This window comes from Centroberyx affinis, unplaced genomic scaffold (genome assembly GCF_046629955.1).
Source record: "Centroberyx affinis isolate AG114_WGS23_722 - 3 ecotype Tasmania unplaced genomic scaffold, CSIRO-AGI_Caff_v1 ptg001478l_1, whole genome shotgun sequence".
NCBI classification, from domain to species: domain Eukaryota; kingdom Metazoa; phylum Chordata; class Actinopteri; order Beryciformes; family Berycidae; genus Centroberyx; species Centroberyx affinis.
In genome coordinates this window covers 21013-48981 of record NW_027279946.1, presented here as the reverse complement: position 1 = coordinate 48981, position 27969 = coordinate 21013, and the positions used below count along the sequence as shown (strand labels likewise).

Genomic DNA, 27969 nt, shown 5'->3' with positions numbered 1-27969 from the left:
AAATATACTGTGAGCTATTGACAGATTTCATTATTTCCCCTCAGTATCACATTACCAGTCCCATTTATTTTCTCTTGATGTCATCACCACGTATTGGACGGTGATATATTGATGAGAAAATCCTACACCTAATACCATACAAACAAACACAGCAACAGACATACTGTATATACATACTGTGCGCTGCACCAGCCTCCTCTCACCTCAGTGGAATTATTGCATACTGGTTACCTGAGTTCAGAGCCGCAGATGAAAGAAGTGCTGCTGGGAGTATTTCTAGAACTTAATGTTAGGGGCCCTGCTTGAAATTCATGAAAGTGACTGAATCACTGTAATTGATCAGTCTGTATTATGGGACCCTTTTTGCCCCCTCACCCCCTATCCTGACAGAGCTTGAAGGGTGGGGACCTGCTGAATCCAGAAACAAATATGGTGCTTTAAGTCCCACTGACCTGTATAGTTAACTGGGAAGCAACCAGAATAATGGATACTATAATGAATTGTACTTAGCCAGCTATTGAAAACTGTAATAACCAAATCCTATAAATTCCTGCTCCCATTCAGATGGCCATAACATGGACATACAAAGCACGATTTCTTGAACTCATCAAATGTGGCCATCATGTTCCTAATTGAATCTGAATGTATAGTAGGAATCTTGAAAGGTTAAAGACTAAAATTGGGGATCTCCTCTAAAGCCATAGAGGAAATGAGAGTGGAGCTTCTTCAAAGCCTGGTTCAATTTAGTTTCAATTGTATTGATCCAGGAACTGAATTTTCCAGTTCCTGGATCAATTCTGAAAAACATTTGGCATGAGAAGTTCACCATGCCCAACCTATTAGGAAATCATTGAGAATTAATTCACTGTCACTAGCAAATTAGTGCAGCCTTTATTTCCATTCTGAACTGACTGTATTGAAAGTGAACTGAGCCCAGGCTTTATTTTCTGACCATCTGAAGGGGCTTCTGCTCTGCTCTGTCCTGTACTGAGTGGATTCAGCCGGTGGGTGGCCTCCATCAGGTTGCCTATTTGATGAAGCTGTAGAGGAAGGAGCCGAGGATGAGGGACAAAATCACACAGCAACAGAAGATCATCATTTGTTTCTAGAGAACAGAAGAGAGAGAGAGAGAGAGAGAGAGAGAAATTAGAAATGGGGAAATTGGCCTTAAATGAACATTTAACAATTAACAAGCCGCTCCATGACATGTCATACAATGTTGATATGTCAGTGAGGTACACGTGACCAAGAAAGTTCAAAAGTTTGTATGTTCTTAAACAGAAATCTTGGTGAATCAATGGAATTTGCAAAATGGACGAGAAGTTGACCATTCAAAGCTTCCCAGTTCTCTACAACTTTTATTTGAAAGACTACAGGAATAAATGTCTCCAAATGTCTCCGGTTGCATGCATCACTGGGGTAAATGGTAAGCTTTGAAGTCATTACATGATTTGTAGGCTGTAAACACATAGCGTATCTTTCTCGTAGCTGCAGACCATTCCAGAGATGCAAACTCGCCACCCACAATCGGTCAGAATAGAGGAACCCATCCACCAAGTTTGCTTCCAGTGTGAACAAACAGTGTTAAGATGCTTACAGTGTTTCTGAACACATAATAAGACAGGTTAGTTGACTAAGAACATCTTCCTGTTGACAGCAATGGTGGAAGAGTTACAGGGGGAGGGAGGGTTACTAACCAGTAGAGTTGACCAGTACTCCCTGCTCCAGGCCTTTTGTTGAGCCTCTTACTCATATCCCCACTCCCCAGATTTCCCCAGTCAGTATGGGGATTTGAACACATGATAACAGAACTGTAAAGTTTAGTGTAAGAGTTCGTAAAGGGTGAGAATGTAATCTGAACCAACTACATTAACCATCTCAAAGGGGTTTCTGGGTATAAGGAGACGGATGTTGACATCTGATAGCCAGCAGTTCTTCATGCCTGGAAAGCCTAGCATCACAAAATGAACTGGACTGATGCTCATATTCCGCTATTTCCTCATGTTTTCTTAACTGCTATGAACACCAAAGAGGGTCAGCTGTAGCAGAGAGCACAGAAAAGTCCATCATGCTTAGTTATAGGTACAGGGACTGGAATTCCGATCCCATGTCAGGCCATTGAGTTGCTTATATATCCTCACAACTTGACTGAAGCAAGTCTGCTGAAAACAATCTTGGCTTCAAACTTGATGGCTTCAAACCAAGACTTCCAAGTCGTTGCTTTTAACCATCAAGCCATTCCGACGGTTATTCTCATATGACATAAATGCAGCATCGGTCCCAACTTACCCTGCGCGCCTCCTGCTGAAACTTGGCAGCCTTCTTGGTGTCGGCCACGGCCCTCTCTACGAAGCCCACTGATTGGTCCATGTTGCTCTCAATCCTGTCAATCATGCCGCCCTGGAGGAGGGCGGGATGAGACAAAACGATGAGAGCCACAACACAAGACACACCGCCGCTGATGGATAGGAGCAGCTTACAGGAAAGACAGGTAACCAGTGACCAGTGTGCACATGTCCGTGTGTGTGTGTGTGATATGGTGCTTTCACTTTAACAATGTTCCTACATATTTGTGATACATAAATGTGTAGTCACAGATATTGCACAATTTATTTTTTTTTGCACAGTTTCTAAACTTTTCAGGACCTGGACATTATCAAATCAATTTCTCATACTTTTGCAGACTTTTCCCCTCCACTGCATTCCCCTCCATTTGTCTGCCATTAAGTGTGTGTGTGTGTATGTGTGTGTGTGTGTGTGTGTGTGTGTGTGCATACCTGGTTCTCAACCAGCATGGCGATGTCAACAAACATGTCATGGAGCTCCTTGATGCTGCTCTCCAGCCTCATGATGTCTTTATGTCGAGCCTCGATCTCATTCAGGGCCTGCTGGTTGATCTTCGAGTCCATGATCTAGAGACGGGGGGGTGGAGATTGGAAAGAAAAAGAAAGGAAGAAGAAGGAGGTAAAGAAGACAAGAACAAAAGGAAGATACAATGAGGTCAGTCGAAGAACAGGGATGGAGGGAAAAGAGAGAAAAAAGCGAAGCAGAAAGGTGTAGAGAGATATGTAGAAAGGAAGACTGAAAGAGGCGGAGAGAGAGAGAGAGAGAGGGGGAAATAAAAAAAGAGAGACGCCGACAGACGCACAGCGAGGGGGGAGAAAAGCGAGAGAGAGAGAGACGGAGAAAGACGAGGAGAGAAGGAACGGGATAGAGAGGGAGAGTCAAAGATCTACCGAAATGTCCTTGCAACAAGATCGACCTGCGTGAGTAAAGTACCAGAGATGAGACAGACTTACAAGATGAACACACACACACACACACACACACACACACACAGAAAGAGTCTCACCCCGGCAGTGAAGACGGCTGCGTTGCCTCCCTCCAGCATCTCTTCCAGTTCATCATCAGTCGTCGCTTTCCCCGCTGGGATGAACAGAAAACACAGTTATACATGTATTTGGAGTATAAATATCTATAACATCCATATGTGTGGGTATATGGCATGGGAAAAAGTGGTTATGACATCCTTGTGACAACTCACTGATTTCCAGCTGCCGGGCAATCCGTCCTTTGCTCTTGTCTCTGAAGTCGACCTGAGCCTCGTTGTACTTTGTCATCACCTCTACAAACTTCTTGGCCAAAATAGCATGCTGAGGAAAAACAAGCCAGAGGCGGGGGGGGGGCCTGTTAATTAACCGTTAAAACTGAATGAAATCTTGAATGACATGAAAACATGAGGACGAGTGTTTTCCCCCCAGAATTACTTGGAAAATCCTTCATGAGCTTTGTGTGACACTTACGGTGGTGATAAACGTCCCGATTTTTAGGGCAAATGTTGCTGGAAACATTTTCTCACTTAAAACAACGTAGCAGCTTGAAATCTGGCCAAGCTTGATCGGAGAGCAATGTTTCAATATCAACCAATTATGAAGTAACATGTGTATTCCAGTGGATAACCTTGATTCCAGTGGATAACCTTGATACATTATTAAATTATTACATTTTCAGTAGAACAGAGGAGGCCAAGATGCCAGTGATGGCAGCAGATTGTTATTTAATCCATTTTCACTCCTCCAGCTGTCAAATTTGTCAGTTACTATTGCCCATTGCCCTGCAGCTCATACTGATTGCCCAATTTTGCCCCAAATTTGCCTGTGTATGATCAGCTCAAAGCTCTCTATTGAAACAAATAGTAATGTAACTGGTCCCTCTCTTGCCAAAAACGCATACTATAATATCACCACAAAATGTTACCAATCGTGTTTGAATCATATTTGAAGGTTTTTTTAGGTCTGATATGATACTGATATTTTTGGACTGAAACTGCCAATAGATGATAAACCCTAACATTTTCCATGCAATTCATTCACATTACCTCATTAGAATCAAGTCAGGTTAAGGTCTTACCATAGGCAACCAGTGTAGTATTGATCAGATCTACAATAAATATGTAATCAAACACACTGCATCATATCCATAGAGAGCTGATTTGGTGAGCTCCAGATCTCAGTATGTTTTCAGACTGGAAGAAAAGGTGTGTGTTGTCTGACCTGTGACTTGCGTATCCTGAGGTCGGCTGAGGCCCTCTCATCTGTGTTCGACTCCAGCTGGCGCTCGATGCCTGACACACACACACACACACACACACACACACACACACACACACACACACAAAGGACAGGAGACAGCCACTAGTATGATTCTGTTGCCCAAAATCATTGTTTTAAAAAGAGACTGGTCAGACATGAAGGAGAAGCTTCAAATCTGTCTTTGACAAAAAAAAAATTGTCAATTTTTGTGACACATTGGATCATAATTAATATCACGTGTATAGCTGCTCAAGTTTGACCTTTGCTTTTTACTTAGCCAGTGAGCAGTGCTAGACATTGTCACACTGCATTGTGTTTAAACAGGATCAATTTCGAAGCTGATTTTCAAAGATGCTGCTGATATAAAGCAAGGTGTGATAAAGTTAAACTCACTAAAGATATTACTGAGGTTATTTGCAATCTGGACCCTTTTAATTCCAGAACTGTACAGTTGTTGTTGATGTAATCATATGTGAGTTAGGGTATTCTGACCATCTTTCTAATATCGAGTAACCGTCACTTTAGCACACTCCACAATTCAAGAATCCCTCTTTAACCTGTCTCCTCCCCTTCATCTAGCTTTCCTCTTCATGACTGAAGTGGATGTAATGGGAGAAACCAATAAGGGTCAGTGTATACCTCTATCCATTTATTTTGGAATACTGTCACTCTAAGTGAACGCTGCTAGACCAAATAAGGAAGTGAACAAATTTAAACACTGACTCTTGAGTTTGTTCCGTGCATTGTTGGCTGACTTCTTGATCTCATTGGTGAGGGCCTCGAGGTCATCTTGTGTCTCTGAAAGAGAGAGAGAGAGGAGAGGGAGATAAAGAGAGAGAGAGATTATTAACAATAAGAGGTAATGAGCTAATTCATACTGAAAACTGGGTAAAACCCTTCGGCCAACAGAGCAAAGCAGGAGTGGAACAAGAGAGGAGAGGGAGAAAGGATGAAACAGAGATGGAGAATAGATGCATAACCTCATACAAGGTGACTGCAGAAGAAGAAATGTGTGTGTGTGTGTGTGTGTGTGTGTCAGAGACAGTTACTCTGTTCAGATGTGGGGGCCGACAGGATGGTGGAGTAGAGCTTTTTGATTTCTACGACGCTCTCGTCGATCTTCTCGATGCTGGTGCGGATATCCTCAATCTGAGAGATGCATTCACACACACACACACACACACACACACACACACACACACACACATCACACAGATCGGTGAGCCACTGAAGCGTTCTCTTTCAGGGAGGGAGAGAAAGACAGGCAGACAGAAAGAGAATACCTGGGCGAAGAAATCATCCATGAATTCCTGGCTCTCCACAGGAATCTGGACGTCATCCCCTCCAACATCGCTTTTCTGTAACACACACACATGCACATGCACACACACACACACACACACACACACACACACACACACACACACAAAATGAAAGCAGAAAGGGGGTCATCAAGTGAACTGGCCTGCATCTCCCAGACAGATAGCCCCATACCTACATTTGGTGAATTCAGTCTCACTGTGGGTTAATGTCTCAAAATGAATGTGGAAATAGTTGATTGATGCTAATATGCTACATATAGCACCTTTAAATTCCATACTAAATCATAACTAATCACAAAAACCTCTCAGATGAGGCTTGTGTTGAACAGGGGTTCGTAGTCTAATCATATTTATTTGGGGGTCCTTGACGTGAAAATAGTTTGGGAACATCTTTCATATCAGGTACCAATCCATAACCACCTGTTTAGTTTGACATAAAACTTTATAATAGCCTACAGAAATTCACGAAACCCTAAGTTAGGGCAAAGTCAGATAATCATTCACCACCAAAACTTTAAAGCCCACTTAGGCCTATAGCCTATCTGTTACATTTCTGACTTGATAACTGACAAGATATTTGGCCAATGTGATAAATAGGTCACCAAACTGTTAGTGTAGAGGGAGCATTGATCCTCTGTTTTCTTATTTTCGTAACATTGTTTGAGATATGGCTTCTAAATGGATTTTTAGCATTTTTTTCTTCATTTTTAATTTCTTCTTTTCTCTCCATTGTAATGACCAAAACGACGACATCAAATTTGAACTCACTCAGGCTAAGATATGGAGACTGCTCACCTTGCCATACCGAATTGACGCCCATTTTTTTTTTTCTAACCCTTCCTAACTTCAGTGAAGCTCGTCTGAGACTCGAAAGAAAGATACGAAGCCACCGTTTTCTGTAATAGTAGCCAAACAGGCCTACGTCTGAATTAAGCGGACGGTTGCACGGTTCTCCCGCCGCTACCGTGAGACGTTAGCTTGCGTTCCAGTGTCTCGTGAGGCCAACTGCAGGCTAAACGCACATCTTGCACGCGCTCCGCTCCAAAACACATGAACTAACGAGCTAACGAACTCTATTACGTATGGTATGATGAGCTCATACTTCCAAACTATTGGATAATATCCTGTGCTAAGTTATATTTCAATACATTCATGTCAAATGTTTTGTTTTCTGTAAAGAAAAACGTAAAACATATGGAAGTGGACATGTAATAACTGCATACATTTCCTCCATCGGCTCTATTGCATAGGCCAGTGGTTCTCAACGTGGGGTCCGGGGACCACCAGGGGTCCTTGAGGGGGTTCCAGGGGGTCCCCAGCCATTATTTCATTTTTATTTATTTTTTTTATTTATAACACAATTAGAGAATGTAGAAGAATGACTGTTTTGATCACAGTTTCTCTGTTATCTCTCTACCTACAATACAGATAGTCATGGAATTCTGGACAAAATCATATCTAACAATACAAATATCGTTATGGTTATAAGACACACGCTGCCTATAGCCTATATGTGATACTCACGTTTCACATCATACTATATTGTTGAAATACATACACATGCAAACAGTTTTTGGGCGAATGGGTGGGGCTCTTCCCTTAGTCAAATTATTTTATGAACGTTTGACTATCATCAGATTAGAAAACACGTCTACTACAGCAACAGACCCTCCATCTATACAGCACCAGCTCCCCCCGTATAAGCCTGTGGCAGCAACAGGTGTTCCACACTGATTTTTTTTTCCCCCCCTCAGCAAATATGACAAACAGCCCAAATTCTGCGTCACCTACCTCCTTCAGCTGCGCCAATCGGTCTTTCATCTTGAGAAGTTCGTGGCTTCTTCTAATTAAAAAAAAAAAACTCGCAGGTCTTGGACAACAATGGCCTAATCTACAGCCGCTATTAAAATGGCCTCCAAATTAGCCCTGGGGGAAATGATTAACCCCCCCCCCCCCACCTCAATCAATCCAGAAGATTGGACCCGAAGAAAGTTTTCCGAACCGGAGAAACAGCCGATGACATGGAGGTGAATTCAAACATTGAAATCACATGCATCTATTAATAAAATCTATTGGCTCTATTTGGGTGTTTTTCCGCCCCAAGGGAATATGGCAACGGCCACCTGAGGTCCCGCTAAGCCTCTATCCTATAAGAACGGATTAGGGCAACAGTGTTCAGGACGATAAACCTCTCTCTCTCCCTCTCTCTCTCTCTCTCTCTCTCTTTCTCTCTCTCTCTCTCTCTCTCTGGCCATCGTGCGTAAAATGCGCACGGTAAGTCTGTAGTAACGCACAGACGTTTAAATGTTGCATGCATTTGTATTTAAATGTATTTTAATATTACTGTTATTGCTTAAAAAAATCAATTTTCACTTAATTTTATAATAATTCACATACACTTTATTACCTATTTTTATGTGTTTGTTTTATTTATCTTATCCTGTATTTCTAACCTATGTCCTATGTAGGCCTTGTGTAAAGCACTTTGAATATGTGTATAAATAAACTTGCCATGCCTTATAATTTGTATGAAGGAGGTAAGATGGTGCAATAGGGTACACTTCTGAATTATTATTATTATTACTGTTAATTGTTATTATTATGATTATTATCATTTATAAAATGTATAAAACCATCAAAGTCATCATCAATATTTTCTTACTCTAAATAGATATTCAAGGCTTTATTTCCTTCATTGAAATTAAGTTAAACCCCTTTCTCATCAGCAGGCTGTCACTGCAACGTAGAAATAATGTGTTCATAATGATTGCTTCTCAAAATGCAATGTATTTTTGAGAGAATACAGTTATAAAGATTTGGTTGGTTAGAAATTAAACAAGACGCTTTGCATAATAACCACTAGTCTGAAGTGAAATGTTAGAAAAGGGAATCAAACCACTGAAGTCAACTCAACACCCTATTATAATCTGTTATAATTTATATTAAGTTATATAAATTGAGTTAAAGCTACAATATGCAACTTTTTCAGATTAAAATAAGTAAGGGATAATGCCCGACGAGGTGTCCATTATCAGGAATTAATTAATTAATGGACGATGGGGAGGCCTCCGCGGAGTCAGACCTATATTTACACCATAATTTAGAGCAAATCTTAACTACAGCTGATTGATTTGCAACAAATCATGGTGTATAGGTCTTTCTGTTCACAGTGTGATTGTTTGGCTGTTTTTGGAACTCTAAAGAACAGGTCCCCATTGACTTCAGTTGTTTTGGAGAAGGCTTCTATGGAGTTGTGCTGGCAACCTCCCTGTGTGTTATATGGACAAAGTCACCTGTGTTTCAACTGGCATGAACCCACCTGTCTTCATCCAGGGTAGTGGTAAAACTGAACAGGTAGCTATATAGCCTAATGTTGTCTCTATACACACTATGCATGCTCAACATGCTCAACACAAGCGGCGTTGAAGTTGCCCCTCCTACCAGTCGTCTACAGCTTGCCTTTCCTTCATCAGCAGTCTACTCAACCGTCATCTGTCATTAGCCTGAGTTTCTCAGAGGGATCTACACCACACTACACAGAGAGACCAGCGGATCCATCTGAGTTTGACAAACAGCAAGGTTTTTGTCCTTTTCCCCCGCTGAGACAATCCTCTATCTAGCCCTGTCTCTCTTGGATGCAGAAATGATTAACCGAAGAGGCATCTCCACACAGAAGGAAGCCATCAATACATCTATCAGTCCGTCCCCGTTGGAGAGACAGCTCTGGACAACTGGAGAGACCCCTCAAATCAGCCTGCTGCTCTGAAGACGGAAGTCCAGTGGAAGGCTAATCTAGGCAAGGCAAGGCAAGGCAAACTTTATTTATACAGCACATTTCATACACAAGGCAAATACAATGTGCTTCACATAAAACAGAAAAAATACATAAAATGACATTAAAAACGAAAGAAAGAAAGATATTAAGCAGTCACTCTCACACTGGTGACACCTCTGGTCAGCCAGTATAACTGCTCTGAGAGTGACTCCCTCAATTCTTCCTCTCAAAGGGAAATCAATTTAGATGACATCTTGAAGAATTCTTCGAAGGATTCTTCGAAGGAGCCTAGAGTCTTTCCAGTGGTCTTACCCTATAGGCAGGCCCCACAGCCCCTATAGGACTTGTAAATGTTCCTGTAGAACAATACACAGATCATCTAAACAATTACAATTATAAACTTCAAGAAATGGAAGTGGAAGGCTGATCTACACACAGAGGAGTGCGTTCTCACATGGAGAAATGGCCAAAGGTTCTTGAAATTACTCTCCATCCAGTCTGCTGGAGCCATCACTTGGTTTTTCTCACAGAGGGGGGGTTCGTTCATTCATTCATTCATTCATTCAATCAGTCATTCATTCATTCATTCATTCATTCATTTATTCATTCATGCTGGAGAAATAGCAAGAGATTGCAAGAACTTGCAAGACTTAAGATTCTAGGTACAGATATTGGTTTGGCTGTCTTCAGAAGACTATTGGAAGCATCTGGGGGAAACCAATGATCCATCCTATCATCCATCCATCCATCTATTTACCTTACTGTCAATCCCATCCATCCCTACATCCTGACATCCATCCAGCTCTCGCCCTTCTGCCCTTCTGCCGTTTCCGTTCAGATTTACTTACCATAATTCACAGATTATGCATGTATGTAGTCAAGCAAACGCCTCGTGAATTGTCTCTTTGCATGTGAAATTACATTTTCACATGTGAAGCAAATGTTGTCATGTGTAATGGCAGGTGAAAATGTGAAGAAAAAAAAACATTTGGGGGAAAAAAAACACTTCTCACCTATGAATTGACATCTGGTGTCATGTGATCAAGAAAATACAGTATGAAAACCAACATGTGTCCAAACAGCGCATGTGCTTTGAATTCACATGTGGGTTTTTACCTGTGTCTTTTTTGTAAGAGTGACCACGTTGAGCGAGCTGTGTGCAGTTTACTGACATCACCTTAAAGAATTTCTGGGTATTGAAGTTCACATTTTTACAACAGTTACCTCTCGCTGCCATTTGGGGCCGCCAATGTGCAAAGTTGCCTATAGTGAAGCTTTAAACTTTCAATCCTCCACACATTTGTTTTCTTTTCTTTCACTACATTAGCTGTTTCAGTGTGACCGTACTGACTGTGTCTAATTAACTAATTAACTACTTAAAAAAGTATAAACTGGTTGTGTTCATCATTCAGTTTGTCATATATTGTTGATTGTTTTCTGAACACGGCAGGCCATGCCGGTTGAACAAAGCACAAAATTTACAATGAGGGACAGCTCAACGTTAATACAGCAAGATACCTCAGCGTTCCATGATGCCAAGTATATTATCATAAATAAATAAATAATAAAATATTGTTTGTAAACTGAAATAAAAATAAAAACAAAACTTTGTGAAAAAAAATCTAAAACTGAGCTAAAACTGTCAATTTACAATACAATTTACAATTTCACATTTGGCAGACGCTTTTATCCAAAGCGACTTACACATGAGATTTGCATACAACACAAGCAAGTTTCTAGATAGGAGAGAACAACGAGAGTAAGTGCTATAGAGCTAAGTTCTGGTCCAACAGGACAAAGGTGCTACGAGACAGTGCAACAAGCTAAGTTCTGGTCCAACAGGACATAAGTGCTACGAGGGAGTGCTACAAGGTAGTGTCTGTCTTGTCGACTTGTAAAACGGAATAAAATAAAAATACAACATAAAATGTTTTTAGCTTTCGTCTTGTTTGTTTATGTGCAGGGTAACAAATAGAATGAATTTTGGGGCAAATAATCTTTGGTTAGCCTTTTGCTGAACGCTAATTGAAAAATGCATGTAAATAAATTTTAAAAAAAGTGATGGTTTATTGTTTGTCTTACACAACACCTGTTGCAAACACATACAAAATACCTGTTATGAACTTGTTATACCTTTAAAAAATACCATCACTACCAGAGATACTAAAATTGTAACTGAAAGTAAATAAAAACTAAACATTTGTAAAAACAAACAAACAAACAAAAAACAAAGATTGGAATAAAGATTGAAAACTATATAGCCTATATGTATATATAAATAATTATAGAATATAGAAATACTGTATTTCTATTTTATTCAATGATAATATGGCAATGGTACTGTAATGGTATGGTAATGGTGCAGCACAAAGCTCATAATGGCTCTTGACGAAACATGGTGTCTGTCAGATGGATGGATGGTTAAGTGGATGATAGATGGATGGATAGATGGATAGACAGATGGATGGATGGATGGATGGATGGATGGACTAACAAATGTAGCCCTCTCTTCCGTCCAATAACCTCAGTGAAGAAGAGAACACAGAACATGAGGACAGAAGACTGCTCAATGTCCTTCATGAAAAAGACCTAGAAAAAAAACAAATGCTTTTTCTTTTCTTTTGTTTCCTGTCTTTTCTCATAGAAGTTGTATTCACCAATTCAACTTTCCTATCCAGTTCTGTTCTGCAGTGTCTGTCCATGAAACTAAGGGTTACACTGATATTTTTGGACTGGAGTGGCTGATAGCTGGTATGTTGTGCCCATTCAGCAACTTTTAAACGGACCACTTTACTTGGTCCTATATTATTTTGAGTGTGATGTTTGCTTAAATTAGCCTACTTTGTAAACTCTGTTTTTATAAGTGTTATATATGTATTATTATAATTAGGCTTGTGTAATTTAAATCACCCATTTGTAGGCAACAAAAAGGCCTTTCAGAATTTTACTCATGTTTTATAATTACTATTGTCTAGAGTGTCATTGTCTAGTGAATGAAATAACAGTGAACTATTCCTCACTTTGCTGGGAGACCCCCTGGAACCCCTTCAGGAACCCCTGCACATCCCCGGACCCCAGTTTGAGAACCACTGCACTGTCGGAGAACCTTTTGTGTTTTTGTTTACATCCTTGCGCTCGGTCAGCTGGACGGGCAGAGGGAAGAGGAGAGAGAGGCAGACACAAGATGAGGGACAGCTCTGCTGCCTGTCGGGCGTCCCGGACACGCAGCCGTTAACAGGCACACACAAGCTAAAAGGTAAGGTTGTATTGGAGTCACTTAAAACTGCTTAAACCCCACAGCTCCAGCGTTTATTTCAGACGCACACGCTAGCTACAGCAGCACAACCGCATTGCTCTGCCTGGGGATGCACGGCAGTTAGCATGCTAATGGTAGCGGTTTTGCTACACGGGAGTCAATTCATCACTCCGGCTAGCCCCCCTACGCAGCGTTGTCTCGGAACACCAAACTCCATTCAAAAATATGACCGTTAAACGCTGCCTTACTTCTATGCAAAGGTGCATACAATGTAGAACATGACTTAAAACCGCCAACGAACTGTTAGACTCTTATCGTCAATTCGGCATATAGATAATTCACCAAGCATTACTTAAATTATTTCAAATAAATGTCAACTTCAGTATTTGTTCGCGCTGCTATTTGCCGTTCACCACGGTGTAATTTGGTGGAAAAAAGATTGTCGGAATAACGGTGGATTCAATTATTAAAAAGTTGCGATAAGTGATGCATCTATATGCCGAAGTAATCATAAAACCCTAACGATTCGTTAAAGGTCTTAAAGTCATGTCGTCCGGCGTATACACCTTTGCTGATATGCAAGATAACATTAAATTGTCACTTTTTGATGGAGTTTGGCTATAACCAGGCATACACCTCAATTAGCCCACTGTAATGCTGTACTTTCCCCACCTGCAGTTAATATAGACAGTTTACCATTTTGGACTAATTTAAGCCAGTATATATTTCAACAAAATATATCTCTGAAGGGTCCTCTGAACAAACAAGGGTCCAATTTTGTATATCTGTTGAGGGGTCCTTGAAAAAGTCTGGGATTGCCTGGCATACTGTACTATTATAACTACATCTGTAAGCCCATGTTAACAGCAGTGTTACAAAATGGAGCATTGCACACACAGGGAATATCTCAGGCTAAAACAGGCAACTGAGAGATTGTCAGATCATTGGTTTTTAATCCCCCTGAACTGGCATGTTGCCCCTATGTTGCAATGTCAATTTTGAAGAACAATTTCTAGGCCCCCCTCAAACACATTTAACACTTTAGTTATATCGCAAAGTGGCTTCCAAAGTGGGGTCTGAGGACCTGCAGGGCTCCTGGAAGGGTTCCAGGGGGTCCTCCAGCACTTTTATTTCATTTGATGATAAAATCCTGAGAGAATGATGTAAGGAATGATTTCTTCTGATGAGAGATTTCACTCTCCCACTGTTATCTTTTCGCCTAGTACAGTATAGACAGTTGTCCAGTTCTGTACTAAACCACATATAACTACAAAATCTTCTCAGACGGGGGCCTAATGTGCATATATTTGGGGAGGCTTTGCATGTATATATGCAAATATTTGGGAACCAATAATTTAGCAGACACTTTTCCATCATGACTTACAATAAGTGCAACAGTAGCAAAAGCTTTAACTTGTGTGTCACCAACACAGCAAGAAATTGATAATAGGCCTATTGATAAGAAGGAATGCAGGATACAGTTTAGTCACTCTCTTCTCTTCCTCGCTCTTCTTTCGCTTCATTTCTCTTCTTTCCTTTCCCCTTCTCTTCCCCTTTGCCTCTTCTCTTCTCTTCTCTTCTCTGCTCCTCTTCTCCCCAAACTCAATTACCGTGCCACCCGTCTTCGGTCACATGAAGGAAGTTAGGTTTCATGCGTTTGTGATTACAGCCTCCCTCCAACTCTCCCTCTGTTCCCTCTTTCTCTCCCTCCAACCCTTTTGACCGGTCGTTCCCCCGCTGGCTAGCTGCAGTTTCTAGCGTCGACGAGAGAAGTTGGCTCGCCTGATGTTCATGCTTGGCGTCTGCTGAACTGAGAAGCTTTCTTTCGGGTGAACAGGCAAGTAATTCATTTTGATTTATCCCAGTCTTTCACAATCCTAGAATAAGTGATTGGACATCATAGGAGTGAATGGACAAACCCGCGACTGGACAATCGTCTCTGGCTGTAAACTTGTAGATTGGCTTTCTTTCCGTTCGTTTCTCAGACAGGCGACCCTGCTTCTACCCTCGGGCGGTCGCCATGGGAGCGCTGTTCCGGAGCGAGGAGGTGTGTCTGGTCCAGCTCTTCCTCCAATCGGGATCGGCCTACAACTGTGTCAGCGAGCTGGGAGAGCTGGGATTGGTGGAGTTCAGAGATGTGAGTCGCTCACCTTTACCTCGAGTCTGAGCCGTCGGTAGAGAAAGCTTGGTCAGGTCGTACTGTGGATGCAATGCTCCTGCCCCCCCTTCGTAGAATCAACACAGTATCCATGAGTCCTTAAAAAGTCTGGAAAGGTCTTGAATGATCTAAATTTAAGGCCTTCAAAAGGATTAAGACAATGTCAGACAGAGAAAGCATGAGCAGTGCCAGGATGGAAGTAAGCAGCCTCTTCTTTCCCGCTGAGTCACGCTGACTTTCGCCACATCCTCCATTTCAGAATAGGCTCCATTGTCTTCTTCAAGAGCTAACTTTCTCTTCACTTGTCCGTTTTTTATTTTCACCAAATCCTATTTGCAGGTTTTACCGAATCGTAACGTGAGATAAACCTATCATCGTCATTCTAAGAATTTAAAAATGTAGTTTATTTGATCTATGTAGTAGGTATATGATCTCCTTCCTTTCTCTCCTTCCATCCTTCCGTCTCCTTCTCTCCTTCCATCCTTCTGTCTCCCTCTCTTCTTCCATCCTTCCATCTCCCTCTCTCCTTCCATCCTTCTGTCTCCTTCTATCCTTCTATCTCCTTCTCCTTCCATCCTTCTGTCCTCCTCTCTCCTTCCATCCTTCTGTCTTCCTCTCTCCTTCCATCCTTCCGTCTCCCTCTCTCCTTCCATCCGTCTGTCTTTCTCTCTCCTTCGTCCTTCTGTATTCCTCTTCTTCCATCCTTCTGTCTCCCTCTTTCCTTCCATCTTTCCATCTCCTTCTCCTTCCATCCTACTCTCTTCTTCCACCCTTCTGTCTCCTTCTCTCCTTCTATCCTTCTATCTCCTTCTCCTTCCATCCTTCTGTCTTCCTCTCTCCTTCCATCCTTCTGTCTCCTCAACTTCTATCCTTCTATCTCCTTCTCTCCTTCCATCCTTCTGTCTTCATCTCTCCTTCCATCCTTCCATCTCCCTCTCTCCTTCCATCCTTCTGTCTCCCTCTCCCCCTCCATCCTTCCATCTCTCTCTCTCGTTCCATCCTTCTGCCTCCCTCCTCCTTCCGTCTCCCTCTCTCCCTCCATCCTTCCATCTCCCACTCTCCTTCCATCCTTCATCTCCCTCTCTCCTTCCATCCCTCTGTCTCCCTCTCTCCCCCCATCCTTCCGTCTCCCTCTCTCTTCCAGTTGAACCCTCATGTGAATCTGTTCCAGAGGAAGTTTGTGAATGAGGTCAGGAGATGCGAGGAGATGGAGAAGACATTCAGTGAGTTGTGGCTGCCACTCAAACACTTCAACTGTTATCAATGAGAATTTCAGCTAATCTCACTGCAGGTTAATCTAACATTATATAACTGATTAACTAATTGGTGACCTTCTCAAACTCCTTCCTATTGTGTTTCTTCCCTCCTTCGTTCCTTCCCTCAGCCTTCCTGGAGCAGGAGATCGGTCGCTCCCTGTCGCCTCCTCTCATTGGCCCGTCGTCCCTTCCAAGCCCCGCCCCTTCCGCTCCCCAGCCCAGAGAACTGTTGGACATCGAAGAAGAAAGCGAACGACTGGCTAGAGAACTAAGAGAGGTGTGTGTGTGTGTGTGTGTGTGTGTGTGTGTGTGTGTGTGTGTGTGTGTGTGTGTGTGTGTGTGTGTGTGTTAGGGTCAGAGCGATAAATCGGGCTAATTTGGGGCTTTAATTAAATTCATTTTAGATATCGGACAGCCATCTGGTTCCTCCCTGACCACAGCTACATGAAAAACAGTCTATAAAACCTGCAAAGCAATGTTATTTTTTTAGTTTTCAATTTAGTTTGCATGTTTTTCATTTAATTGTTCAATAAAGTTTTAGTAAATTCCTTCTTCATTTAAAGGCAGTAATGTATCCCACAGTTTCAAATTCACAGATTGCATATTGCGACAAAAGTGGTTGCATATGTGACCAATGGGAGTTCATATTTTACTTGGATCCGTGCAAATGAAAAATTTATGAATGAAATGAAATGATTTAATCAAATAATGAATCATAAACATTTTATAAACACAGCCATAAACAACCATAGCCATCAACAGGAAACAAATCTCCACCCCGAGTTTATTCTAGGCTAGTATGACCACTAAACAGGAAATTATAAACTGAAAAAATATCTTTATAAATCAAAATCTATTTCCTCATTCTCACTCTATGCAGGAAACATCTTCATTATGAACTACCTTGAATGTATATTTGTTATTATTATTATTGTTGTTGTTGTTGTTGTTGTTATGTGTCTCTCCAGGTGTCCAGGAACAGGGACAGTCTGAGGAGTCAGCTGACTCACCTTAGCCAATACCGCGGAGTCCTGATCCAGACACATTCCCTCACCGAGTTACAGGTACGAAGTGGGACTCTGTGTGTGTGTGTGTGTGTGTGTGTGTGTGTGTGTGTGTGTGTGAACCAAATGTCTTCGCAGGCATTCAAAGATGAGGCAAATCCTCCAAATCGAAGACATGGACTTGAAGATATGAAGACTGGCTTTAATGTCAGTCAGTGGAATGCCCTTAGAATAAAAAAAAAAAAAACGGTGTGTGTGTTTGTGTGTGTGTTGCCAGGCCCCACCTCCCCCTCCCTCTCTGGAGACCACCTCTCTTCTGGACGATGGACAGGACATACGCCTCAGGTTGGAACACACACACACACTTACAGTCGACACACACACACTGCACCATTCCATAAGACCCAGTGTAAAGACACAACGTCAGATTAAGAGAACGCTTTACAGAAAAGGTGAAAATTCAACACAATCCACATTGAAACGTGCTAAAAAATATTCCCTGAAAGTTTTGTAGCTGGGGTGGTCCATCCGTGGAAAGTGGCGGCGTTCGAGCGGCTGCTGTGGCGAGCCTGCCGCGGCTACATCATCGTCGACTTCCGAGAAATGGAGGAGAGGCTGGAGATACCTGAAACGGTACAGGGTATTTTATATGGGGGTGTTTTATTTTGATTCTTCTAAATCAGTGATTGTCAAGCGTTTTCATGTCAAGGACAACCAAATTTAGTCCACATTTGGGTCCCGGACCCCCATTTGATGAGATTTTGTCTCTCGGACCCAAATCTGAGAATATTTTTTATTGTTAGATATGATTTTGTCCAGAATTCCATGACTGTCTGTATTGTAGGTAGAGAGATAACAGTGTAACTATGACCAAAACAGTCATTCTTCTACATTCTCTAATTGTGTTCACTTATTGTAAATGAAATAATGCTGAAGTTTTTTCAATTTGCTGGGGACCCCCTGGAACCCCCTCAAGGACCCCTGGTGGTCCCCGGACCCCCCGTTGAGAACCACTGTTCAAAATGACATCAAATTTTTTTGTAGGCTTGGGCGATATCCAAAATTTTATATCATGATACTGTCCCGCCAAAATATTGCGATATACAATATTATCGCGATATACTGTATATATTTTCAGTTTTTATTCGATATTCATGAAGTATCGCGATAATATTGAATATCGGCCCAAGCCTAATTTCTAGTAATTTGATCTTACCGTTCAAGCATTGGAAGAAACAATGACCATATATAATAAGTTCAAAAACTTCTAAGCAAATCTAAGCAACACACAACATGTTTACTGATACCTTGTTTCTCTTGGTGCTTTTTGCTTGAGTTTTACATGGTCCTTTGTGGGCTGGGCAAGATACATTAACCCATGGCCCATTTCTCCCATGGTAATGCAGTGTCTTAATTGACTACAGCAATAGACTAAGTTTGAGGAACAATAATACAAAAAGTATGTTTGATCATCTAAACATATCTTCCCGCTTTACCTCCCCTCCCAGGGTGAGATGGTCCAGTGGACGGTGTTTCTCATCTCCTTCTGGGGCGAGACCATTGGTCAGAAAGTCAAGAAAATCTGCGATTGGTTAGTCCAAGTCCAACTCCTTCCAGTCAAGCACCGTTTCACGTTAAATGGGCAACGTTGACCTCTTCCCCGTCCCATCTGTTCCTCCTTCCTATCTCCCTCTTGCTTTCCTTCCGCTAGTTTCCATACCAACACGTTCGCCTACCCAGAGAGCACGGCGGAGAGAGAGGAGATTCTGAGCGGCCTACAGAGCAGAATAGTGGACATCACAACGGTAAGACGCAGAAGCTACAGGAATAACTAAAATGATTTGGGGAGCCACGCATTGTTTGATGTTCTGGAGATAGAATGTGTCGGTCCATGCCCTCAAATGAAAACTGATAGTGTGTACTTTGAGCTGGAGTCACTCTTGATACTATTATTTTATGGTTTAATTACCTGCGAACAGCAAAGTAATGTTTCACCGCCGTTGCAGGAAAATCTCGTCCAAGAGGTCGACTAAAAATAAAGTCAGTGTTTTTCCACCATCCTCAACATAACATGAAGTGATGGAACTGGGGGAATCTAAGCCGCTGAAGCTGTTGTGGTGGTTACTGGTCGTGGTTCCTGTGAAGACATTTTGATGTTGGTGTTTACCCCACTTTGTCTAGGTGCTGTCCCAGACCGAGAGTTACCTCCAGCAGCTGCTCTCTCGCTGTGTTTCCGCCCTGCCGCAGTGGAAGGTCTGGCTCAACGTTCCTCAATACTGCTGTTTTCACCACAGCTCCACCCGGCCCATTCAGTAGCTTTTTATGTTTTTTAAAGCTAGCTTGTCTCCTCCCTCGCTGTTTAAAGGAATAGTTGACCCAAAAATGAAAATTCTGTCATCGTCTACTCACCCTCATGCCAAATGAAACACAGGTGAAATTTGTTAGTCCATATAACACACAGGGAGGTTGCCAGCACAACTTGGTAGCAGCCTTCTCCAAAACAACTGAAGTCAATGGGGACCTGTTCTTTAGAGTTCCACAACAAAAACAGCCAAACAATCACACTGTGAATAGAAAGACCTATACACTATTATTTGTTGCAAATCAGTCAGCTGTAGTTAAGATTTGCACTAAATGATGGTGTAAATATACTGTAGGTCTTTTTGGAACTCTGAAGAACTGGTCCCCACTGACTTCAGTTGTTTTGGAGAAGGCTGCTATGGAGTTGTGCTGGCAGCCTCCCTGTGTGTTATATGGACTAACTTCACCTGTGTTTCAACTGGCATGAGGGGGAGGAGATGATGACACTATTTTCATTTTTGGGTGAACTCTCCCCCTCCCATCCCTGAAAAAATTCTCGTAATAGCAGAATCGATGAAGCGAGCGAGTAAACTTGTCCAACTAGTAAACTTGCTGCCTACCTCTTCACTTGTCATTGTGGGACATGTGACCTTCAGCGGGAGAAAGATCTGGCAAAGCGAGTCTGGTAACCGGTAACACTTCTCCATAGGTACGTTTTAGCCTTTATGCACATTATGTCCTTACTAAGCCTCCGTAGTTCAGTGGCTTTGCTGTGCTTTATTTACAAATGTGTCGCGGTTTCCGTCGCCCCCTCTAGTGGCCAGAAAATTTTGCTCTGTGACACCGTGGTATAATTATCGTTTCTGTTGCCTAGGTGCGTGTGGCGAAGTGTAAGGCTGTCCATACAGTGCTGAACCTGTGCAGTCCCTCCGTCACGGACAAATGTCTGATAGCAGAGGCCTGGTGTCCAGTCAGGAAACTCCTGCTGCTGCAGAGCGCCCTGATAGAGGGAACGGTGAGAGATTCAAGATTCAAAAAACTTCATTGTCTATCACATAATGATAGAAAATTGTCTTAGGTTAGGAGCTCACAAAACCACATAAAAACATACACCCATAAAAGACTCACATAAAATTACATTAATAACACAAACAATTCCATAAATAAATAGGAGCAGGTGTGTAAAGCTGCATTGAAAAGTAGTGACAGTCTATTTGGCCTTGTTTAAAAAGGATATTGCAGTGGGAATGAAAGAGTTGCGGGGAATGAGAGAGATGAAGAACAAGGAATGTCACTTTTCTGGTTTTTCTTTTTCCCGAGGCTTGTTTTTTTATGACCACACACCAGCTTTTTGTTGTCCACCCATGCTATCCTCCTGTTCTGGGTCATGTCTTGACTGTTGGACTTGGGTTTTTGAAGGCTGATACTCATTCTGCTATTTTTGTATTGAAGCTGCTGATAGCAGATATTTTGTGCTCATATGCAGTATCTTTAAATCTTGACACATTTTTTATATGAAAATGTCAGGAGTTATTACTTTTAATTCAATTCCAGGGAGCTTTAAACAGATCTTAAAAAGTCTTAAACTTGGCTTTCTGAAACCTGCAGATATACTATGCAAGTAAATGTGAGAAGTGACTGATAATAAAACTCTTTTTCTTTTTTCTCCCTCTGCACTCCATTATCCCCCTCTCCCCGCTGTCATTTCTCCCATCTCTCTCTCTCTCTCTTTCTCTCCTTCTCTCTCTCTCTCTCTCTCTCTCTCTCTCTCTCTCTCTCTCAGAGGAGGAGCGCCAGTGGTGTGGACTCCTTCTATAACCGCCTGCCCTCCTCCTCCTGTCCCCCCACTCTGTTCACCACCAACTCTTTCACGGCAGCTTTTCAAAGCATCGTGGACGCGTACGGGGTGGCCAAATACAGAGAAGTCAATCCGGGTAGGCTGCAACACACACACACACACACACACACACACACACACACAGATACAAAACTTATATATTGTGTGTGTCTGTAAGTGGTTTTAAATGCTGTGTGTGTGTGTGTGTGTTTGTGTAGCCGTCTACACTATAGTGACGTTCCCGTTCTTGTTCGCCGTGATGTTTGGTGATGTGGGTCACGGTCTGCTGATGGCTATGGCTGCTCTCTGGCTGATACTGCAGGACACGGACAACAAGAACACACACACTGGAAATGAGGTGAGGGTACATACACACACACACACACACACACACACTGAGCGGACAAAGTGTCAGGACCACTTTCCTTTTTGTCATTTTTTTGTAATTGTCTCCTCCCCTTTATCTACATCTGCCCTTCATGACTGAAGTGGATTTTCTGATTTTCAGTGGAGAGTTTTAGTGTCTCATGATGGTCTAAATGCTGTTTCAGAGGCCTTTCCCCACACAAGAATAAAATTCAAGGGGAAACACTGAATACTTGTAATTCTTTTGAATGTTTTTGGCATGAAAATGGTCAAAATGAAAGACATTGAATATCGGATATCGGCAGCTTCAAATCCAAAAATATTGCTATTAGTATCGGCCTTCAAAGCCCACATTGGTTGAACTCTAGTACGCCCATACACAAATGAAACACACCCACATAGACTGTGTGTGTGTGTGTGTGTGTGACATCAATCACCAAAAACACAGATATCCTTAATTCCACTTTCTACTCGGTTCACTCTTTTCTCTTCCTTTCTCACCGTTGTTTGAATGGAAATGAATGCCTTTCATCCCTCTGTCCTTCCACTCCCTCCCTTTCTCTCTTTCTCATTCTCAATACACTTTGACGCATCCCCCGTTTCTTTCGGGTTGCTCTCCGCAGATATGGAGGATGGTGTACGGCGGCCGCTACCTGATCTTATTAATGGGCCTGTTCTCGGTCTACACCGGGGCCATTTACAACGACTGCTTCAGCAGGTGCCTCAGCATCTTCCCCTCAGGGTGGCATCTACGGCCCATGAACTGGAGGTGACGATGAACACACACACACACACACACACACACACACACACAAGCCGTCTCATTTATGATTACTACAGCAGAATAAAAAGGTGAATTCCTATTTCTGCCCCACAAACGATACGGATTGTCCCATTTTTGTATCGCGATATATTGAGTTTCCATATATCGTCCCATCCCTAGTATTCATTACTGGACGTTTCAGCTTTTGTGCCAGTTTCTGAAACACATTCCCTGACCGTGTTGGGACATGGTGTCTCTGTGTCTCTGCAGTGATGAAACCCTCAGAGAGAGTCAGTACCTCAGCCTGGACCCCAACGTCACCGGAGTCTTCCAGGGGCCGTACCCCTTCGGCATCGATCCGGTATCAATCCAGATTTCAATGTCTTTTTCCGACTGTTTTCCCGCCTTCTTGTGTGTTTTTTTTTTCTGTTTGTCCTCTCTTTCAGCTTCTGTGCCATTCCTTTTCCACGTCACTTTCCTTTCTCTGCTTTTTATATTTGAGGTTCTCTGCTTTTTGTTATTTTACCCATCTGTCCTTTCTCTCCTCCATTCTCCTCTCTTTTTCATCTCTCCTCTCATGCTCTTTCCTCTTCTTTCCTCCCCTCTTTCCATCTCCTCTCCACCTCTCCCCTTGCTTTGACGCTGTCTTTCCTCTTCCTCTCCTCCTCCTCTCGACTCTCCTCCTCCCCTCCTCTAGGTATGGCGTCTAGCCAACAACCACCTGTCCTTTCTCAACTCCTATAAGATGAAGATGTCTGTTATAATCGGAGTTGTGCACATGACCTTCGGAGTCTGCCTCTCCTACTTCAACTACAGGTACTAAAAACATAGTACTAAAAAGTTCTTTAACAACTTAGAGCAAGAACCAAAAACTTTTTTTTCCTTGAAAGGTTGGCAGACTGAAACGTACAGTAAATCACAGAGATGACTTTGTGTAAGCTGGACTTGGTGCTTCATCTTTAACAGCGTTTTCACAACTAGTTGGTTTAGAGCTGTTATATTGAACCGGCTTCCCCCTTAGGTTGGTTTGTCCATATGAGAACACAGCGATGGGAACGAGACCTTGTCGAGAGTGAGATTTCTCACTAATTTTCCAAACCAACCCTGGAGCTTCACCCAACTACAGGAAGAGCTGTGTTATTATGCGTATTTTACCCTGGAAGAAAGTCCTTTCCTCCACCAAATTTCTGATCAAAGAAGGAAATGACTGCTCCAATGTGGTTTTACTTGATAAATGATGGTTTGCTTGAAATATTGCCATGTGGAACATAACGGAAGTGCAATTTTTGCATTGCTGTATTCTTATTTATATTCAGTTTTTTCTTCTCTGTATACTATAGGCTTGGGCGATATCCAACATTTTGTATTGTTATAATGTCGCCAAAATATTGCAATATACAATATTACTTTTTTTGTCTTTTCTTCTTCTGTTTTTTTTTTCTTTATTTTTCTTCTAAATTACATAGGCTTGGGCGATATCCAAAATTTTGTATTGTTATAATGTCGCCAAAATATCGCAATATACAATATTACTTTTTTTTTTGTCTTTTCTTCTTCTGTTTTTTTCTTTATTTTTCTTCTAAATTACATATCACATTTCTAGCCAATCAATAATAATAATAATGATTATTCAGTTGTTATTAATTTTAAAAGTTCGCACAATTGTGATCCATATGGGCGGCGGCGGGTGAGGGGTGGGTTGGTATTCAATGCTGTCAAAAATATTGCGATATTTGCGAAATACTGCAATATTTGATATTATTGAATATCGGCCCAAGCTAGGGCTGAACGATTTTGAAAAAATATCTAATTGCGATTATTTTGACTGATATTGCAATTGCGATATGATTTGCGATATTAGAGGGAATGATAATTTTTACATCATTATTCTCATTTTCATTGAAAAACGTATTAAAATGATTATGGTGTGATTTTTGCGGGTATCTGTACCAAACAAAGATGTTTTCTTAAGTCTGTAGAATATGATGTGTAGGCCAGGACATCTCTGCAGCACCACAATATTTCATTTAAAACGGTATTTTGACACTTTCGCCTTTAACAAATATTGCGCCTACTGCGATTTGAAAATTGCAGTAGGCCATATTGCGATTTCAATCAAATTTCGATTAATCGTTCAGCCCTAGCCCAAGCCTAGTATACTATGATTATGTTCTGCTGCAACGACCTGATATCCCCACTGGAATCACAGAAATTTCATCTAATATAATCTTATCTTCTGATGCTCTTCTAAGGATGCTGTCTCTTTCTCTCCCCTCCTCCAGCCACAGCGGCCAGTGGGCCAGCGTGTTGCTGGTTCTCGTCCCAGAGCTGGTCTTCATGCTCAGCCTGTTTGGCTACCTGGTGTTTCTGATCGTCTACAAGTGGCTGGCCTACGGGCCGGCGGAATCGGACCGGGCGCCGAGCATCCTCATCCACTTCATCAACATGTTTCTGTTCACCGGCAACAAGGACAACCCCCCGCTGTACACCGGACAGGTGACCCGCTCTTCTCTTCAGCTCTTCAGCTCTCTGTCAATCTATCCCTCCCTCCGTGAACACGTCCCCCTCTCTCTCCCTCCAGCTGATCGTCCAGAGGGTGCTGGTTGTCACGGCGCTGGCGTCAGTTCCCGTCTTGTTGCTGGGGAAACCGCTCTACCTCTATTACCGTCACAGGAGACGCCAGGGCGACTGCACAACGGTAAGGCTGTGTGTGTGTGTGTGTGTGTGTGTGCTGTAACTAACGATTATTTTAGTAATTAATGAACCTCTGGCTGTTCTTGAAAATGATTTTCTTAGTTTTGAGTCAACGAGTCAAGCAGCTCAACATTCATCACTTTGCAGAATCTATTTTGTCAATTATGTCGATTAATTGTTGTAGCCCTATATTTGGGTAATATCATGGAACACCTCTCGTCCAATCACAATGCATAGCCAGAAATTGATCATGCAATTATGCAAGCGTGTTCATACATCTGCATATATGCGTTTGTGTGTTTGTGTGTGTGTGTGTGTGTGTGTGCGTTCCAGGGAGCAGAGCGCCCCCTGGTGACGGACACCAGCTCCATCAACACCTTGCTGGGAGATCTGGAGGGAGGCAGGAGACAGCAGGAGGAAGAAGAGGAGGTGAGAGAAACATTATTATGACCTTTACAAGAAAAACATCTTTAAGACCTCTAAAACTGAACCGAAAACTTGGGGTTTGAGGCCTTGTAATGGAATTTAGAACATTTTAACATTTACTTTTTCACTCTAAATTTGTTGCCATGCCACATATCCTACTTGTAATTACCACTAGGAGGCAGGCGTGAGCAGTTTTACCTACTTGGCAGGTCATATTTACGGTAAATCTGCTATGACTTGAAAGCGGCATGTCATCAGCGTAGTGGATTACCCATTTGTGTTATTAACGCGCATCTGCTGGTCAGATGGCCCCCTTCATTTTTTTTTTTTTCACTTTGGCACTAGAGGAGAAGGCTTTGGTGGCTGCTATTTCCCAATGCAAGAGACACACTCATACACACATACATGCACACACACACTCACACACGTCTCTGTTTTTGCTGCTGTAGGAGTTTGATGTAGTGGAGGTGTTCATGCACCAGGCCATCCACACCATAGAATACTGTCTTGGCTGTATCTCCAACACCGCCTCCTACCTCCGACTGTGGGCCCTCAGCCTCGCACACGCACGTGAGTCTCACACACACACACACACACACATGTAAGTAAGTCAGATGCACACATATATACACAGATGTGTGTTCTGCAAAAGTCTTGGAGGCGTTGTGTGTGTGTTTAGAAAGGTGTGTGTGCATGCTTTGCCTCCAGAGCTGTCCGAGGTGCTGTGGGTGATGGTGATGCGGATCTCCCTCTCCTGGCAAGGCATGCTGGGATCCGTAGTCCTGGCGGTGATCTTCTCCTTCTTCGCTACGCTCACCATCTCCATCCTCCTGGTGATGGAGGGACTGTCGGCCTTCCTGCACGCCCTCCGCCTGCACTGGTGAGAGAGAGAGCTATTTTGTGCTCATATGCAGTATCTTTAAATTTGACCATTTCAGAATTACAAAAATGACGTATTGAATGATGAAGTATTAGGAAGTATGAAGTATATGATGAAGTATTACTTTCAATTCAGTTGGCTTTCTGAAACCTGCAGATACACTATGCAAGTAAATGTGAGAAGTATAATAAAACTCATTATCTTTTTCTCCCTCCATTATCCCCCTCTCCCCACTGCCATTTCTCCCATCTCTCTCTCTCTCTCTCTCTCTCTCTCTCAGGGTGGAGTTTCAGAATAAGTTCTACAGTGGGACTGGATATAAGCTCAGTCCGTTCTCCTTGTCCCCCATCGTCAACCCGTGATTTCATCCCAGCAAGCCCTTTACCTTAGGCTCGTGGTCGGGACCAAAAGGATGGTTGCCGTCAGATTAAAATGGCTCCCCAAATTATTCTGGAAAAAAACAAAACAACGTTATCTAAAGCTGCACTTTTGCCAAAGCTTTTGCAAGCTGCGTAAAATGCTGCGGGACACTATATTTACAGCCTAAAAACAGGTTAAATTATGCTGGAGCCGGTAGAAACAGCTATGGGCTACAATAACAAAAAGACTTGAAAATGTGGGATCTCAGAAACAACAGTTCGAAAACTGTTTTGTTTTTGTTCCCATCCCGTACAGCTCCCGAAACCCGAGCTCCTATGCAGTAGTCGGGACAAGTATTTGCTTCCTAACTCCTCATGTCCTGCTGTGAACACACACACACACACACACACACACATCAAGCCCTCGGCCCTCACTGGGTGTTACAAGTGGGCCAAAACCCCAAAACGGTGGAAAGATTGACAACATTCGGTTGTATTTTGATCGGGGAAGCAAAGTGGCATGAGGGAAAGCATCCCATAAAACTAATGTAAGAGCACATTTATCTGCCAACACACATGCGCTGCTTGTATAGAAAGGTAAGAAAAACCCAGATATTCATTTCTTTGAGAATTGAGTCTGGTGGTTTTGCAGCAGAGGTTAAGGGAGATGTACATTTTTTTCCCCTTGCTTGTCCCCCTAAATTGAGGGATACATTCCTTAGTTTGGAATTATTCCTTAATTATTCTGCTCGCAAGTTTAGCAATTTAAAAAACATGAATGATGTTGAGCGTTAGCCTGTGTCCTAACAGATATATTCTGATATCAGCTTGTACAAATGTATTTTTTTTTATGTCATTATCTAGACTATTATTGGATTTTTTTTTAAACATTTCATTAGTGTTTCTTTATCAAAGGAGCCTTTGTATAGTATGGAAAAAGCAAAGTTCTACATTTAAATCTTATTCCCAATTTTTTATTT

At 42.2% G+C, this 27969-nt stretch overlaps 2 protein-coding genes across 2 annotated transcripts; one reads left to right on the top strand and one right to left on the bottom strand.

Moving 5' to 3' along the window:
* Positions 1-1027: 1027 nt before the first annotated feature.
* On the bottom strand, positions 1028-7735 carry LOC139650292 (syntaxin-3-like). The gene is made up of 10 exons (XM_071526907.1): positions 7706-7735; positions 5876-5950; positions 5642-5741; positions 5316-5390; positions 4554-4624; positions 3545-3653; positions 3353-3426; positions 2778-2912; positions 2290-2400; positions 1028-1105 (listed from the first exon to the last, which is right to left on the bottom strand). The coding sequence occupies exons 1-10, from the start codon at positions 7733-7735 to the stop codon at positions 1028-1030; spliced, it is 858 nt and encodes a 285-aa protein (XP_071383008.1).
* A 7230-nt stretch (positions 7736-14965) lies between these two features.
* On the top strand, positions 14966-26992 carry LOC139650289 (V-type proton ATPase 116 kDa subunit a 3-like). Its single transcript, XM_071526905.1, has 21 exons — positions 14966-15082; positions 16248-16326; positions 16488-16636; positions 17328-17423; positions 17641-17708; positions 17870-17996; positions 18872-18954; positions 19075-19168; positions 19545-19616; positions 20539-20679; positions 21448-21598; positions 21720-21859; positions 22491-22636; positions 22901-22991; positions 23328-23446; positions 24913-25126; positions 25212-25328; positions 25658-25753; positions 26203-26320; positions 26459-26630; positions 26911-26992. Exons 1-21 carry the CDS (start codon positions 14966-14968, stop codon positions 26990-26992), a joined length of 2472 nt encoding a protein of 823 aa, XP_071383006.1.
* The last annotated feature ends 977 nt before the right edge of the window (positions 26993-27969 follow it).

What these genes read in the sequence shown, in the direction of transcription:
- LOC139650289 (XM_071526905.1), top strand. Translation starts at nt 14,966, where the DNA reads ATGGGAGCGCTGTTCCGGAGCGAGGAGGTGTGTCTGGTCCAGCTCTTC. An exon ending in ATACAGAGAAGTCAATCCGG is followed by an intron (nt 21,599 to 21,719) that starts GTAGGCTGCAAC and finishes GTGTTTGTGTAG; the next exon opens with CCGTCTACACTATAGTGACG. An exon ending in CACGCCCTCCGCCTGCACTG is followed by an intron (nt 26,631 to 26,910) that starts GTGAGAGAGAGA and finishes TCTCTCTCTCAG; the next exon opens with GGTGGAGTTTCAGAATAAGT.
- LOC139650292 (XM_071526907.1), bottom strand. Translation starts at nt 7,735, where the DNA reads ATGAAAGACCGATTGGCGCAGCTGAAGGAG. An exon ending in TCAGGATACGCAAGTCACAG is followed by an intron (nt 3,654 to 4,553) that starts GTCAGACAACAC and finishes GTTTTTCCTCAG; the next exon opens with CATGCTATTTTGGCCAAGAA. An exon ending in CCATGCTGGTTGAGAACCAG is followed by an intron (nt 2,401 to 2,777) that starts GTATGCACACAC and finishes GCCCTCCTCCAG; the next exon opens with GGCGGCATGATTGACAGGAT.